Genomic DNA, 17983 nt, shown 5'->3' with positions numbered 1-17983 from the left:
TACCTCGTCAGCTGTGACTTGTGACACACTGTATGTAATAATCATGGCTTTGCACTAGTGAAGTTACAAAGAGATCAACATTTATGCAGTCTAACAGTGATAGGATGAGAGGGAATGGTTTTAAACTAAAAGAGGGGAAATTTGAGTTAGATGTTAGGAATAAATTCTCTATTCAGACTGTGGTGAGGCACTGAAACAGACTGTCCAGAGAAGTTTTGCCCCATCCCTGGTACTCAAGGCTGGGTTGGATGGAGCATTGGGTCCTGATCTGGTGGGTGTCAAACAGCCTACAGCAGGGATTGGAACTGGGTGGGTTTTGAGGTCCCTTCCAGCTTAACTCGTTCTGTGACACTATGAACATTTCAGAAGTGTCTGAGTAAAAACTCACTGAATAATGCTTCTTATTTTCACTTTCAATATGAAGTTATGTTGTAGACATGTATACAAAAAATCTGCCACCAGTGGATTTTGTGCATTGTCATTTTTTCCAGACATTGTTTTATTAGTAAATAAGAGATTAATAAATGTATGTCAAATTTATCAAAGTAATCAATAGAGCTCACAGTTTAAATAGCTATCAAGAAACAGCTTAAATACAGGATTTGATCCCAAGAGCAGCTCCCATTCATTTCAAGGGAGATGTTTCAAATGAAGAAAGCCCCAGTATATAGGGTTGGATTCAGAAGACTTTGTGGGGTGTTGATATTCTGGCTAACTTAAAGACCACTTGCATTATTTAAGTATTTGTTCCTATACCTGAGAAGTGGTAATGCCACTGTTTCATCACTGCCAATTAACCAAGAGCCATAGCAGTGCAGAATGCTGTGAAGTGGAGAAATTTGCAGTGATGTTGGTGATCCTACTGCTGTTTATCTGTGAAGACAATGCAAAAGCCAATATTGCTGAACATGTCAAGTGTGAAACAAAAAGCAGCACCTTTCATTGCATCTGCAAACCCTTCTCCTGTCAGTAGATTGCCTGAAAGAAGCCTTTGGCTCAGCTTTTCCTGAGGGGTGCATTTCAAAGGCTCGCTCAGACTGTGTTTGGCATTTTGCTTTTCCCTTCTCTCAGTTCTGAGGTGTTGCTGCCTCTTTCATGATACATAAATCTTGATGAGAAATAGCCAGGAAGAACATTCCTGCACGTGTGTCTAGAATATACTTTTGTTTTAAGCAGTGATATGTGCTGCTGTTTAGGGCAGATGCTCCCTCCCCCCTCTTTCCCCTTTGGTTTCCCAGTTCTACTAAGTCACTAGCTTGACAGTCTCTTATATAGCAATAGTACCTTCCAAATGTAATCCAATTTGTAAAATATAACATTTTCTGAGCCGTAAGATTAGCAAAGGAAATTAAATCATTATAGTCCAACTTTCATAGATGCAAACATGGGCCACTGAGCCCAAAGAGTTTAATATATTTGTTAAACCTTGATAACCCAGAACAGAAAGCCTGGAATGTTTGTCAGATTATATGTGTATATGTTTAACTTTTTCTCTATAAAAGCATATTCTCTCCTCTGTGGCTGGAACAGGCATTTCAAGGCTATTCCATAATTAGATGTGTGCCAGTATGTTTTAAATACATGAAGAAAACAGAAAAAATAAAACACATAGTAGGATTTAAAAAAAAAAAAAATACTGGATAAAAGGGAAGCTCAGATGCACTGATGAGAAGATGTACAGGTATAAGAAGAAACAGCCTCAGATTTTACTGTTATCCTTTGCAATCCCTGCAAAAGGCCATGTAATAGATATTTTTTTCTTACAGGCAGGTGTGAACTCGCTTAGTGATGACAGAGGGCATGAGCACTGAAGAGCACTTTAGAGGAATCAGGACATCCTGTGCTAAAATGTAGATAAGCTAAAGCACTTAACACATGAAACATCTGTAGGTTCTTTGCCTTTCAGCACTGACAGTTTGCTTCTGAGTATGCTGGTAGTTACCTTTGAGGGATCTAGCAATGCACTGTGCTCAATTTGGGGAAACAGCAGTTTCCTCTTGCACAGGATTTTGTATGGCAAAATATTGTGCAATAGGTTGAGCTCTGTTAATTCAGTGCATCAGTTACTTCACAACAGCTTTTCCTTGGCTAAAAATTCATTCTTAACTATAAAATCAGCAGAAGAGAAAAACATGAGGCTACACATCATGTGTTGATAAAGGAAATCAATAATTGTCTCCGGAGATAAAACAAGTGATCAAAGGAAAGTACTTGCCAGCCTAAATAATGCCAAATATTCAGGATCTATTTCTGCAGATAGGTGTTTATGAGGACACACCAGACCACTCCACAGCCACACGCTGATCTGCAGAACAATATTGTACTCTTGCAGTGGAAAAGGGGCAAGTTTTTCTTTATGGTTTCACAATATGTGAAAATTATGCAGGAGCAATCCAGTAAAATTGTGAAATTAAACTCATGCAGCTCATTGAGCACTTCACTGAAATTAAATGTAAATTGAAATAGCATGAAAGTCTGTTACAAGTAGAGTATTTAAGAAATGAATTAAATTCATATGCATTTCTAATTCCCATAATTCTGTACCATATAAAACTGGCATTCTTACTGATATGCACACTTGAACTCAATGTGACTTTCTTGAAGACAGAAAAGAGCTTAAAGGAGAAGCAGTCCTTGTTACTTAAGTCTATCCTTAAGTAAATGTTAAGAAGTTACTTTTATCAACAAAGAAATAAAAGCCTAGTGCAAAATGAGAGAAGTAAAAAATGGCCAAGCCCCCTAAGTCACAAGGCTGCTGCTGAAAACTATCTTTGTATGTGGCAATTGGGTCTGGTAAACAGAAAAAATTAAATAGTAATAACAGCACTAAAGGGATAGCAGTAGACACTGTGTCTCGAACCCTGTTTTTGGTCACATACATTCAGTTATACCATCTTAGTATTTAAAAAGCTATTTTAGTATGGTGTCATAGGCCTTTTACATGGTTCTGTACCACATCCTTAACTCTAAACTGGAGAGATATGGGTTCAAAGGCTGGACAGTTTGGTGGATAATTAATTGGTCGGGTGATTGCAGCCACAGGGTTGTGAAAAATGGCTCTGTGTGTTGGTGGAGGATAGGAAATAGTGGACCCCAGGGGTCTGTCTTGGGTCTGGTATGCTTTAACATCTTTCTCAATGACATGGATTATGGGATTGAGTGCACCCTTAGCAAGTTTGCTGATGACACTGAGCTGAGTGGTGCAGTTGATTTGGCATAAGGAAGAAAGGATAACATCCAAACACTGACTCTGATAAACTAGAAGAGTAGCCTCATGGAAACCTAATGATGTTCAACAGTGCAAAGTGCAAGGTGTTGTATTTCAGTTGAGACAATCCAAGATATGTGTGCAGGCAGGGAGGAGAAGAACTTGAGAATAGCCCTGTCAAGAATGACTTGGGGGTGCTGGTGGACAAAAAGCTGGATGTGAGCTAGTAGTGTGCACTTGCAGCCTGGAAAGCCAGTGGTATTGTGGGCTGCAACAAGAGAGGGATGACAGCAGGGGGAGGAAGTTGTCCCCCTCTGCTCTGCCCTGGTGAGGCCCCATCTGTAATATTGCAAACAGGCCTGTGATGGTCAGCATGAGAAGGACATGGAGCTGTTGAAATGGGTCCGGGGTGGGGGCCACAAAGATTATCGGAGGGCTGGAGAACCTCTTCTATGGAGACATACCAAGGGAATTGACCTTGTTCATGTGGCTGGGAAGTTGGAATTGGACAGACTTTGGGGTCCCTTCCAACCCAACCATTCTGTGATTCTGTAACTGTAGAATAGCATTCTAATGTGAAAGACTGGATTACTGCTCGTAGTGCAAATGCTAAGTGATGGCTTGAAGCAGTGATTGAGCACCTGGTGGAAAGGCAGGGCCAACCTACAGGAGCTCAGGTGCATGTAATGCATCTGAGTGAGCAGAAGGGGTAGAGCCAGGATCCTCATTTAAGAGTTGGCAGTGGAGATAAGCATGTTTTGTTGGAGATCCCTGTGTACCTTAAGCCTTCTGAAGGTAAGTAGCTTCTTTCCTTTATTTTTGTGCTCAGGGCTGTTGCATTTGAGCAAATCCTTGCTTGCTGCAGCCTGGGACTTTGCTGCTCTGTTGTCTTTGCTGTGCTTTCTGTTGTGTTATGTTGCAATTGGTTAAAATTCATGCTTTTTTGACAGAACTGCTCAAACTTGATAGAAAGCATAGTAATATTCTATATTAGTCAAAGGAATGCATTACAAAAGGCTATGAGAGGTCCAGAAATACAGCTAAACAGAGCAAGCAGAGATTCTGAGAGCAGCTCCAAGGGGATTAGGAAGAGGAAATTGAGCAATACCCAGGCAGAAGCAGGAAAGAGCTCACAAGGTGGATGCTCACCCAGCCATAGCTTTGCACTTCTATTCTTCTCCATAAGGCTTAATTCTTTTCGTCACAGGGCTGGGTTGCTAGTACTCCTGTTTTGCTGAGAACTGAGAGGCAGAGCTAGGTTAGGGGTAGAATGAGCTCCCATCACTTGTAAAATGTTCTCCTGATGAGTTTACAGGTGGCTGCTCTCTGTGTTGGAGAGCAGATAGGCTTCCCAGGTGTGTGGCTTCACACTGTCTTTGCTTGTTCGCAGTCTCTGTGTGAAGCTACAGTAGAGACCTTAATGCAGAGGTGAGTTTTGTACTTACTTGTGTGTTTGATGAACGTGGTATTTGTAGCTGCTTCTGAACACAGGAATGGTGTGTATTCTTCTTATTCCTCACTGATTTTGCCCAACAGGGTTATTTCTGGAACCTGTTTTAAAATGTTGCAGTAAAAGCAGGCTTTTAGATGTGTTTTTATGCACTAATCTCTGAGGCTGGTTTCTGTCTCCCTCCAGGAGCTAAATTGAATGTATTTCATTATGTAAAAAGAAGCTTAATTTTAAGTACTGCAATAGACAATCAACACCACACCCACATTCCTAGATTAGTGCCCTATTTACAGAGAAAGTATTAAGGAAGAAAGAGCCACTTTCTCAGGTGAGATACAAAGAAGTGCTAGGTTTTAAGTTACAAAAACAGAATCCGTTGCAAATAAGGGATTAACACAGCTTGTCAAATCTATTTTTTAGATATTTTCTAAAAATTTTTTAAAAAAGTAGGTATTTTCTAGAATGGCATTTTTTCTGCAGTGCTGTGAAATGCAGACATGCAAATATTTATGAATGTTATGATCTGCAATAATCGTCAGTAACCTTGACCCTAATACAGTATTGATCTGGAACATAATCTCTTTGACAACCAATGCTAGTTTTTAAAAACATACTCACTTTCTTTCTTTTTCTTGTAGGTCAGTGCAGATTTCTGAAGCTGAAGGAAAAGGTGAAATTCTTCCCCCAACCATACAAAATATAATAAAAGGATACAACAAATATCTACGTCCGTTTTTTGACAGTAAGTAGAAAAGCTCTGACAGGACTGAGTCATGAAACTCATGCCTGAAAATCAGTGATGAGAGCAAATGTTTTTCTCTGTGCTGCTGCTTGATAGAGACTCATCAGATTGTATTTGATGCCCTTATCTAGAGAATACAGCATAATAGTTTTTGTGGCCGAAAGCATATGTACTCCAGGCATTCACAGACAAAACTTCCAACTTGATTATTGACGTTTGTGTTTCCTCGGTGAGGCAATATATAGAACCTCACTTATTTAAAAATGTAATTTATCATGATTTCCTAAATATTAATGATAGAGAATTTTAAAGATAAGAAAGTGCTACGTATCACATTGCTCACAAAGGCATGGGCAAATCTTATTCCACACCATGTAGTATGCACATTTGTTATGTGCACAAGAGAATTGCCTTGGGTCTTAGAGATCACTGAATAGGTTCATTGCAGAAATGCAGGGGTAAATGAATAGAAAATATGAGTTCCTTGTGTTGGAATGCTGCAGTCACCAGGCTGGAAGACCTGTGTTGTCTCCAGCATAGAGGCTGATGTTACTTGATATCCAGTATAATCATCTGTGCACACCTGAAATCTTAGTGAACATCTTCCTTTCCTGATTCTGGCTATTGAATGCATCAGAAATACTGAAGAGTTGGAGGCTTTGTGGTTGTAAATTTCTGCATGGAATAAATGCAAAACTCTGAAACAGAAGCTAGTTTGCATGTTGGAAAGATGCTCAGCTTCACATGCCTGTCAGAAAATAAACCTACACAATGAATGCTAGGCAGCTGTTATTGAATTAGAAACTCAGAAATCTTTAAGGTTTCAAATGAAGGCTTTTTATATGCTTTTGTTTACCATTTAAAAGTGATTGGCTAGAGAGATTCCCAGACCATGCTGTTACCTCTTGCCATTCAAACACCTGGTGAAACTATCAGCCTGTGCAAGAAGGGCAATTGCCAAGGGCAATTTTTGAATCAATTCCATAAAATATTAATAGGAAAACTATATTTTAGATTTGAGAGACCATAATTATTTCATCTGGTTTATTTTATTGTAATTCCCTCAATGCTGATACCGCTGCTTTTAGGTGTTTCACAGTCATGAAATTATTAACAAGATAAAAGTAATAACAACTAAATGAATACCTTCTGATTTGAGATGTTGCACAGTGAGGAATATATTAGTGACCACTGAACTTAGTTATTGCATTCACTGCTTCAGAGTGGTAATATAGAGGCATTGGCACCGCCATTATGGATGTGCATTAGTAGACAGCAAACAGAATTGCAGTGCAAAACCCTGTTATCCTAGTTAACTAACACTATACCACTTTTGAATCTTTTCTTAACACTAATAGAATTATTTCTCAGCTGTTGTAAATCTTTAGCTCTTTTTCTGCTTGTGGATTTTTTCAGAGGGATGCTAGGGACTTTCTCAGTTCCTTTGGAACTCCCACAGGAGCTCAAATGCAGCCTGAGTCTGTCATATGCAGAGCTGGTCAAGCACTGCTGGAAATTGTCAGAACCACTGCTGGCCACAGCTCAGGCACGCAGACACTTGTGTCCCAAAATCTCTGATGGATGTACAATTGCTCTGCTACTGAAAGAATGGGTTGACACTCTGAAAAATACATTTTACTGTTGGCAGATGTAAATGTGGAGTTAGTGGTTTCACAAAGAATGATGAATTTATTAAAAAAAAAAAAAAAATAGGTTAGGTTGACCCAGGTTGATCCCAATTTTGTGCAGCTTTTTTTCTAGATTGTTTGGCAGTGGCTATTGAAACAGCCTGTCCAATTGCATCAGTATGTCAGTACTGATTTACTATGGGGAGGGAAGTTGTGTTTCTAGGAAAATGAACAGAGTGTATATGAGCATTAATCCTAATGTCAGCATTTTCTTTCTAATGTGCATGATAGTATTCTCATGGAATGGGAAGAAATATATACAGCGGACAGCTTGAAGCCAGCCTTCTGAAGATGCTTGTCTCCCTTTTTGGGTCCAAGATTCCTTTCCTTTCAGAAATGTGCATGATCTGTTTGTGTGATAAATACACATTCATAAATATGCATGAAGAGACCAGTCATAAAACTGGATGGTGGTATTTGTTTGCATCTACAGCATTTTCAACTTAATGCTAGCTGGTTGTAATCATAGAATCATGTAATCCATAATATTGGAAAAAAAAAAAACAAACCCAAGATTGTGTAGTCCAGCCATTGACTCATTACCACAATATACATGAAACCACAAGTACCACAGTTACCCTTTTCTTGAAAGCCTCCGGGGGGATGATGATCTACCACCTCCCTGGGCAGTATGTTCCAATGTTTGACCATTCCTTTGGAGATGCTTTTCTTAATGTCCAACTTTGACCCTCCCCTGGTACAGTTTGAGACCATCACCTCTTGTCTTATCACTCTTACCCAGGAGTACAGGGCAAACCCCATCTCAGTGTGCTCTTCTGAAGGGTATTGCTGAGAACAATAAGGTCTCCCTGAGCCTCCTTTATTTTTCCCCGATAGTAAATAGTTCCAGTTCCCTCAGTTGCTCCTCATAAGAATTGTGCTCCACACTCTTCAGAAGCTTTGCTCTTTAGACATGCTTCAGCGCCTTAAGGTCTGTCTTGTAGATAGGGGCCCAAAACTGAATGCAGCACTCAAGGTGCGACCTCACCCATGCCAAGTACAAGATAATCACTTCCTTGATTCTACTGGACACACGTTCTGATAGCCAGGGAGCCATTGGCCTTCTGGGCCACTTGGGAACAATTCTGGCTCATGTTCAGCTGCCTTTCAACCATGAGCTGCCAAATGGAACACTGAAAAATAATTTTTGTCAAGGGTAGGAGAGCAAGAGGTTGGCTTGGTTTTTAGCATAATGTACTATATATGCTATAGTAATTTCAAAGTTATTTGTCCTCAAAATTTTTCTTCAGGCAGGGAATGGGAGATTTCTGATGTGATGCTGCCAAAATATATTCTTACAAAATCATTGCCACTGAACTCCTTAATATCTAGTAAAATGAGGTTTTAGTTCATAAAATGTCCATTCGGCATAAAGAAATGATAATAAAAGGAAGATTTCTTATTTGTTTCTTCTGGCTTTAGGAAAAAGGAATCTTTTTCTTGTCTAGGAAGTATAACTGCAGCTTGTAGCTCTTAGTTTGTGTTTAGTCCTTGTGCTGGGATTGGCATATTCCTGAAAATTAACCCAAGTGAATGAGGTGATAAAGATATTTTTCCTTAGAATTTGATGACTTTGTATGACATTGAATTGTCTCCTCTTGCATGGATTAGAATGAGTAGGTTTTCTAGATTTCTGGATTAATCTTGCTGTCTCCTCCCACGCAGGTCACCCCTGCAGATCCTTGCTACCAAAGCACTGCCAGTTACGCCAAACAGACACTACTGTTCCCATCTCTAGGCACCTTTTTAAGTGCCTAAAGTTAGATTAGATAAAGCCTGGCTTAGTACCTTGAGGGTGTGTAGACATTTAAGATTGACTGAATAGTTGATTTGTCTGTGCTGGGTGTCATGTTCCAGTTGCTTAATTACTGTAGTACCTTCACACAGTGTTTGATGCACAGGAATCCCATCTGGGATGTTACCTGTCTCTTCTGTCATTTGAATATTTCAATATTCAATATATTTCCTTTTCTTAAGTGTGGCATTTTAATTCTCCAGTTTGAGCTGTTCCATCAAGCAAGTCCTAGGTAATCTGAACAAATAGATTTGGGAAGTTCTATTAATAGGTTAGAAACACTACCTAATAAAGAATGATTTTAACTGTTCTTCGGGCTGGAATATAGAATATTATTATACTTATATTAGTAGGTAGTCCCTCAGTGTAAATATCCATCACAGTCTTCTAGATAGATATGGAAGTCTTCTTTAGAAAAGCTACCATAAGGGATTTCAAAATGCACAGTTATTTTCCTTAAATGTGCTACATAACCCCAACACTTTATCGCACCCAGACAAGCAGATTTTAAAATCAGGTTTTCTGCTGAAACTGTGTAGAACGATCTTTTAACTTAGGTGCTGTGCCAAACCTCTCTGAATTAATGAGAAATTCGTGCTGACTTCAGTGAGCCTTGGATCAGGTTCACAGAGTTGTTAAGGGATGCATAAAATCTTGTAAATAACTTTATACAAATAGATTTTGTTCTGTGATTGAATGTGATAATTTAAGTATTCTAATTAAAAAGAGAGAGACTAGGAAAAGGTCACAGCTAAGTGTGTTTGAATATGGAAGCTACTTTCAAGTGGTACAGAGAAGTGCCATCCTTAAATCAGTTACTCTAAACCACATTTATAAGATCATTCTCCATCGCTTTTTAATGAGTAATACATTTCAGGATCTCAAGGTTTAAATTCAAGAAAGCCAATTAAATCTTCTGGTCTGACTTTGTATGTAAGCCTGGGCACCATCTCTTTCTCAAATGTTATTTTTATTAAGTTCAAGTGTAATTGGAAGAGGGCAGTTTGGTCCTCAGAAGTTTGCTGTTTACCCCTGAAGATATCAGAAGATGCTGGGATGTTAAGCGTATCTGAGAAGTTCTGATTTGGTAAGACAAGCTCACAGGGCAAATAAGAAATTAATACCAAATAATTGTCAAGTAAATATTATTTTATGTACCAATTAGCTTTTCTCCTCTGGAGATTGTTTACAGATGTAGCTCATGTCTAATCCTTCACAGAAAGGCAAAAAGCCCAGAGTATACATGTGGCCACTTGTATAATGGAAAAAAAAAAATCCCCACAAAATTACTGCTGAATCCTTGAGACTTGTGATTTAATAAATGCATGACTTGATGCAAAAATGTAAACTTCAGCATATGGACAGTAATGTAGATTTTCCTTCCTTTCCCATGGAAATAAGAGACATTGTGAGACTACCCCTGCAAATGTAGTACTGCATCACTGGGTGCTTTCTGTGTGCTTTCTGGCGCTGTCTCCTCTTGGAGGAGCGTAGTAAATGCTATCCCTTAATATTCTTATTACAAACTCTCCTATTACAGTTCCAGGGTTTTCATCTCCTGGAATATTTTTCTCCCTCTCTATTGAACTTTCTGCTGTTTACACTTTTTTAAATGTGGAAAACAAATCTTGTCCCAGCAATCTAATAACAGCCTTGCCAATACAGCCTAGATTGCAAGGTAACTTAATTCTATGTATTTCTCCCTGTTGCAATGATGTTTTTGCCAAAGTATAATACTGAATGCTCATGTTGAAATGATTATCTGTGACAACCACTATATCCTTCTAAAAGGTGCTGCTTGCCAAGAGAGTTTCCTGTCCTGTACGTACTGCCTGTGTTATTTGTCCTCATATTAATTGCTTATGTTTGGCTGTATTTTAATACGTTTTTTGGCGAATTTAACAAGCTGCTAATATTACTATCCCCACCTATTTTTATAGTGTCCATAAACTGTACTTGCAAAGATGTATCACTGAAGACCATTGATGTGAACAAATACAATTGAACCTTATTCTTGCTAAAAATGGGTCTGTCTTCTTCATATCAACAATTGCAGCTGAAATCTGTCTGAAGGCCTGTCCAGCCATTTCATACAACATACATTTGTCAAGAAAGATGTCTTGTGGTAGGAAGTTAAATACGTGGACAAAATCCAAGTGTAATGTACTGCTTTATCTAGTAGTCCCATAATATGTTTACTCCAGTATTACTGCAAGTTTGAGTTACTCTTTCAAAAAGCCATTCCTTTTAAGAAATGTTTGAATACCAACATTGTTTTAAGTTTTCTTAAACTCAGTTTAAGCGCTAGTGGCTCAGCACTAGCTGTTCTTTATGTTGTTGACTGATTTCAGTAGTAGGTCCTTGGAACTGCAAGAGATAGATGACTTGGTGGTGGTTTGCTTTGTTGGTAAAAACTTTTAACAGATCATGATCACTGCAGTGGTCCAAAAGTAAAGTAAGCTGTTGACCCTTTGTAGAGCTTCTGCCGCTCTTCTGTCTGCTTTCCCACGTGGGATTACTGTTAATATCTGTTAAGTGCATTAAGTAATGTTCTCTGTACATAACATGCATTTTTAACTTCTACTGAAATTTAGATTGTAAACCCCTAGAATTACCTTTTTGCATATGTTTGCTAGATTATTCTTAATTTTTAAGATTCAGTTTGCTAACACAGGAGGAACAGAGCATAAACGTATTAAAGTGTTAGAAACAGAAGAGAATGGAAGGAAACAGAAAAGCAATCTGTCAGTGGTCTGGGAAATTCTCAGTCAACCAATTTTGTTCTGAAGTTAATCTCCATAGTCTTTCAGTGGATGAATAATTTCTTATCTCTAACTGAAGTTTGTGCTATATAATAAATAAAGAGATTACCATCAGGGGCTGCTGCAGGCCTGCAATTGTTTATTAAGCTTGAGCCTTATATTTTAACTTTCAGCTGATTCTGGAGCAAAGCGTTTATCGATTCTTTCAGGAGTGCCAGATTTCCATGATTTGGGAGCTGTTCCAGAGATTTATACTTCGACACTTGCATTACAAGTGGAACTAATTCTGAAAAAACTAAATGTACAGATGTGTTGTTCAATGGGATAGTGTATCTATCTCATCTTCCTGATCTCTGCTTTATCTGGAGTCATATGAGAGTTACCTACATAATGCATTGCACATGGCCTGCAGGGGGTTTCAGCAGTGTGCATGTAATCTATGGACACTATCAGCTCCATAGATTGTATCTAAGCTATTCCTTCATTTCTAAGCTTTGCTTTCTCTTCTTTTCAAATTATTTTGAAAGAAGCACGTATTTATTAGGGATTTCCTTCTGTATCTACTCTGTTAGCTCTGCACATATTCAGCCAGGACTGATATCACGTTTCCATGAAAGCTTTGCGCAACTGTATTTTAAAATGCAGAAATGGTGATCTTCTGGCGTTCTGAAATACACCTTCATAAGGAAATAAGAGCCTGAGTTACTAATATCACAGTAACATCACAGCCACTATGTAGATAAGGTGTTTAAACACACTGAATCAACATTCAGCTGATATTATTAGAAGAAACATGAAGTGACTTGCTTTCCTCATAAATGCAAGTATTTGTTGCATGCAAACTGTCAGTGGTCAAAAGCAAGATGTTAAAATTCAGGGAGACAATATAGACAATGTATTCTCAAGCAGGCAGTAAATAAAGTCACTCAGATATCCCATCTGGATGTTAATCATGTGACACTGCCAGGAGCATCTCCTTTGTTTGCCAACATCTGGCAGACCAGATGTTGTAACTGGAGGAATTCTTTCCACTGCTCTGCACCTTGGAGCAGCAGGGTGTGATGTATTGTGGGGATTGTGCCTTCTGCACCTCGCTCTGTGGAGTTTTCCCCTCTACTTTTCTTTCTGAGGAAAAAGAAAAGTCATACAAATCTACCCTAGGAAATAAAAGACATTCATTAAAACCATGGTAACATTAGCCTAGTAGGACTGTATTTTGGCAGTGCAATCAATGAAATTCTTTCCTTGTCTAAATTTGAGTAATACTTTTTTTTTCTTGCAGATGGTCCTGTGTCTGTTGGAATGAGTCTGGATATTGCAAGCATTGATACGATATCAGAAATAAATATGGTACTGTAGCTTTTGTAATCTTCTTTTTGTTTAGCCTGTTGGTAAGTTAATGTCTTGTGTTTACATTTGCTGGCAGTGAGACTGAGGTATTTGCATGCGACTTTGAAGCCACTCCATGTTCTTTTGTTTAGGAACAATCATATTATTTTCTCTTACTGTTATTGTCACATGTTAATTTATTCCAGCTGTTTCATTACATTTGTATCAGTTCTTTTTGAACAAACTATAAAATGGAGTATACTTTTCTAATTCAAGATCTGGTGTTGCTACATAGAAACAGAAGACAAAGTTAATTATTCAGATATTCAATATTAGAAAATATAGATATGTGGATAGTAATGCATCTCACCATTAAATCACTCAGACTTCTAGATAAATGGGATCTGAGAACTCCTTTTGTACTTGCAAGTATTCACAGTTATTTAGGAAAGGAGAAGTAAGGTCTGAACTAAAGATTGACTTATTGTGGTGATTAAAATGTACCATAACATCAAAAGTTGATTAACAACACGTTAAGAAATAGTGTGGTTTTAGTGTTAGACTACAAGGTGTACTCGGATTGAAGGTGAGTTGTCCTGAGAGCACTGCTGTTTCCCTGGTCTTGTTAAAAGGATAAATCCAGGTAAGAGGTGATGGTATCTTTAATATATTTCTAGAACTTCCTATCACACTTGATTCTTTTGCCATTATGAATCTGAATTTATATAACTTTTTTTTTTTTTCCACAGTTTTCTTAAAAATGCATTAATTAATTGTGTATGGGAACAAAATGCTTTTTGTAACCACTTACTTATATAAATCATTGTAGATTTACAGAGCCAGATTATCTGCTGTCAAAACTCTGATGACTTCAGCTGATTTATGGCCCCAGGCTGAGGCCCTCAAAATTTACTGTAAAATTTTGATGACCTTAAGAACAAGATCTACTCCAGATAATATTTCTTAATGACATCGACATCACTTCAAGTGCTGGGAAATGTGGCCATATGAGGGCCCATACTACTGCTATCCAAGTGCCTGCACTTAGTATTGGGACACAGAGAGTCTCAGTATATCTGTGCTCAGCAGCTGGTTCAGTGTACTTTTGTAAAATGGAAACATAGTGATTAGTTTTAATTAGAACTCTCTCATTTATACTTATTTATTTATTTATATATTGTATTTCAGGATTATACAGCGACCATATTTCTGAGGCAGCGGTGGACTGATGAGAGGCTTTGTTTTGATGGCAATAAGAGTTTAAGTTTAGATGGTCGGCTTGTGGAAATGCTCTGGGTCCCAGATACCTTCATAGTTGATTCAAAAAAGTCTTTTCTTCATGATATCACTGTTGAGAATCGTCTGATAAGAATCTACCCTAATGGAACAGTCTTGTATGCTATACGGTACGTATATACCACGTACCAGCCTTTGTGTTTGGCTTCTGGTTACACTTGGAGCTTTTCAGGTTAGCATGTTTTTATGCTTTAGACGATGTTCTGTTTGTAAAAGTAAAATATACGTGGCCTTGTAGTTTTACAAATACATAATATGGTTGACTGATATAATTAAATTCTTAAAATTAATACCATGTCTCACTTTCACCCCTAGATAGATTCTGTTGCTTTTGTGCAGGCCAAACACAGGAACTGCCCCTTCTGCCATTGCAGTTGTTTCATGTTGAAACATCACAGAGAAAAGGAAGCTTCAGTGATTGATTTGCATTATGTATTGCAGAACAGTCTTCAAGATTCAAATATTCAATTAAGTGTCATGGCTTATTTTTGGCTTTTACTGATGAAGTTTTATCCCCTTAACAATCGGTGTTACTCTGTTTTTCAAGGATCACCACAACTGTTGCATGCAGCATGGACCTGACCAAGTACCCAATGGATAAGCAGACGTGTACCTTGCAACTGGAAAGCTGTAAGACAAGTTTTCTTAGTATTTCTATGCTGTTGGAGAAATGGCTGCGAGTGATCATTTCCATAGGCTGCTGGCTGTTAAATGTTACTGAGTTGGCTGGAATATTCATAAAAGCCAAGTGACAACACGTGAAATAATGAAAATAGAATTAAAATAGTATTTTCACACACAGATTAACTTGTTAAACTTCACTGAAAATAGCGTGGCAGTACTGAAATACTGACGTTAAATACAACCTTGGGAGACGCCCCTAGGTCCGTTCTGCAGGACTTGCTGCAGTTATTCTGTTGGTCTCTAGGGGGGGTTCTTTGAGCAGGCATTTTTCAGCGCAGTCAAGAAAATGTGTTGGTTTTATTTTTTTTGCCTCTCTTCTCACTTTCAAATATTGTTTTTATTATTATTATTATCATCATTACTTTATTTTTTTTTTCACCTGAAAGAAGGAAATTAGGATAAGACTTATTTTTAAGGCATAGAGATCATATTTCATTAATTTGCTGTCTTCATATTGAAAAAGAATAATTGTGTGGAGGGTTCAGTTCTGAGAGGAGAATATAGAGATCCTTCTGTGACATTTTTAATTCTCTCTATGCCAGTGCTGTGGGAAAAAAAAGTGTCATAAGCAGAAGGACTAACACTAAATCTTCTCTTTTAGGTTCTCACCGCATCACTGAATGTCCACATAGTTTTTGGAATGCTTTCTAATCATGGTCACTTTTCAGATACCCTTCGTGTACATTTAAAATTAATTCTGCTGTTTTTCATATAAATAAGACTATCAAATTTTTTTTAAAATTTTTTTTATTTTTTTTATTTTTTTCTTCCTTATGGGATAATGCAGAGTAACACCTAAGAGGTGATCTATGAGATGGGGGAAAAAAAAGTCAAATATTTATCAACACATATTTAGAATGTTCTTCTGGAAAGTTTTTAAGTACTTGTTGAGTTTTATTCTTTGGCATTTCAGAACTGTGTGGGTGTTTTATCATTTGTATTGGTAATGACCAATTATAAGATGGCTCATGAATCAAAGCGAACCAACCCCCAAACCTTCCTCACACAGCAGTCCCTTTGGAATCAGCAGTTTTATGGGGATAAGATCTGTTTACGCTGATTCCAATAGGAGTTTGTTTTCATCTCCGATTTGTTTTCCTTTGGAAGAACAAATTGGTAAGTCACAATATATGGCTTTATATTAAACACATTGCTTAATGAGTCATATAATATTTGGTTCCAGAATGAAATATGTGTCCCACCAGAACATAGAGCTTTAAAAGAGAGATGATTTTAAAAAAAGAGAATTCCCCATATAATTAAAAATAAACATTGTTCAGAATGATTCCATCTGCTTTTTCAAAGCTCACAAGCGTCTGCTGTCCAAGGGGAAAACTTAGCAATGTCATCACAAAAGCTCCCATGTCAGTTTGTGTTTAGTTTTGAGGAGAGCAGCTAGGAACAGTGAGTGCAGAAAGAGTATGTCTTTTTCTTTCGTGCATTGTAATATTTTCTTACAGACACACTGGAAATGGTGCTTATGTCCTCATGAGATAAACATACATCAATTAATAGGCAAATGATGACATCATCACTACTTGCAACTGCCATTATATGAGGCTAAGAACGGTGAATGAAAGAGTAAATACACATCCATACAAACATTCCTAAATAAAAAATAAAATATGTAGCAAGTATTTCAGCTGAAACGAGGCTTGTTAGATGTTAAACACTTACTGCTGTAAAGGCAAACAGGCCATGATATTGTCAAGCAATGGTTTTACTCAATAAAAAGCCCCTAGTGGTCTTTACAACATGCTCTTTTATTATTAATAGGTAATAACACAAATTGTGTTACAATTTCTAAACAGTGAGGCACTTCTGAGCCTGACATTTCTATAGCTTTTTCCTATGTTTACAGTGCTTCAGAATGTTGTGGGGCACCAGTTGGTGCTTTCGGGAGCATTTGTGACCAGCAGTCATTCATTCTGGGCTGGGGACTTTTTTTCTCCTTTATCCACCCACACAGGCCAGTTCAAATGCATATTCATTTGTGGGCCCATCTCTGAAATTTTATTTCCTTTCTTATCTCATCCTTTAGCATTTGTGCAGTGAAGAGCCACATGAGGGCACTTAGCTTGTGCTTGACAATCAAGAGAAATTAAAATTAGCAACAGAATGGTAAAGAAACTCATTTGTATTAGGCATTATGAATATTTAATTCCAAATTTACTATTCCTGTGGTTAACCCTGTTGAAAGTAGCTGTTCGCACCATATCAACAAAGCACAGGAATCAGATGTTTTGGGCTTGAGGAATTAGCGAGAAAGAAAACTCGGTGTAGTGTTAAAAAAAGAGATTATTTGTAAAAGTCAAATAATAATATAGTTTAAGGATCTTAAACCTTAAACCTTTTAAACATTTTATAGTTAGGCATTAATCCCCTGAATAAAGTAGAACATTACACGAAGTGAGCACTGTGCTGTTTAAATTTACTGACTATTGGGAAGGTTCTCCCTCAGGAATCTCTTCACAAATAGAGTTTTGGAATTACTATTTCAAAGGTATTATCACATGTAGGGTAACAAAAACCTCCTTGATTATTCAACTGATGAAGATACTTTGAAACAAAAGTATAAAAGAGCCTCTATCTTGAGATATGTTTGTATCATCTTATTTGTTTAACTGGTAACCAGCATAGTTTCCTTGAAGTGAAGTTTCTGAACTCCCTGTTTTTCCCACATAAAATGTCTGTAAGAAAGTCAGTACTTTCTTAACATTGCAAGAGCCAAAGCCATTATATTAAAAGTAAAAAAATGCTCTTTTTTATTTCTGTGATTCCAGAGCTTTGTTCTTTTAGCAGTATGTACCCTTGTGCAATGTATTGCATTATTGTCTCTGAGTGTAATTTATATACAATTGACTGGAGCCTAAAAATAATCATCTGCTTGTGGTTCTGTCCCCTAAGCTTAGCTATTAACTTGCACAATATGAGTCTGTCAAATACAAGAATGATTGATCTAAGAAAGCTAAAGGAAAAGATGTTCAAATGCTCCCTGTTAACATGTAAATTACATTAACATAATCTTG

General features: G+C 37.6%; 1 protein-coding gene across 3 annotated transcripts in view; it reads left to right on the top strand.

The window, feature by feature from the left end:
* LOC140254036 (gamma-aminobutyric acid receptor subunit pi-like) overlaps window positions 1-17983 on the top strand; it is a 42374-nt gene that overhangs the window by 8794 nt on the left and 15597 nt on the right. The window contains exons 1-5 of one of the 3 annotated variants that reach the window (XM_072340225.1): window positions 3911-4003; window positions 5297-5400; window positions 12928-12995; window positions 14163-14380; window positions 14818-14900. In XM_072340225.1, coding sequence (XP_072196326.1) covers window positions 12948-12995; window positions 14163-14380; window positions 14818-14900 — 349 coding nt within the window. In that variant the 5' untranslated portion in view covers window positions 3911-4003; window positions 5297-5400; window positions 12928-12947. Of the gene's footprint in view, window positions 1-3910; window positions 4004-4522; window positions 4637-5296; window positions 5401-12927; window positions 12996-14162; window positions 14381-14817; window positions 14901-17983 lie in introns of those variants that run through there. The other 2 variants (XM_072340224.1, XM_072340222.1) reach the window with 2 other exon arrangements.

The sequence above is a fragment of the Excalfactoria chinensis genome, chromosome 6, assembly GCF_039878825.1.
Source record: "Excalfactoria chinensis isolate bCotChi1 chromosome 6, bCotChi1.hap2, whole genome shotgun sequence".
Lineage (NCBI taxonomy): Eukaryota > Metazoa > Chordata > Aves > Galliformes > Phasianidae > Excalfactoria > Excalfactoria chinensis.
Note: the sequence above shows the minus strand (reverse complement) of the source record. Positions and strands in the feature narration are given on the sequence as shown.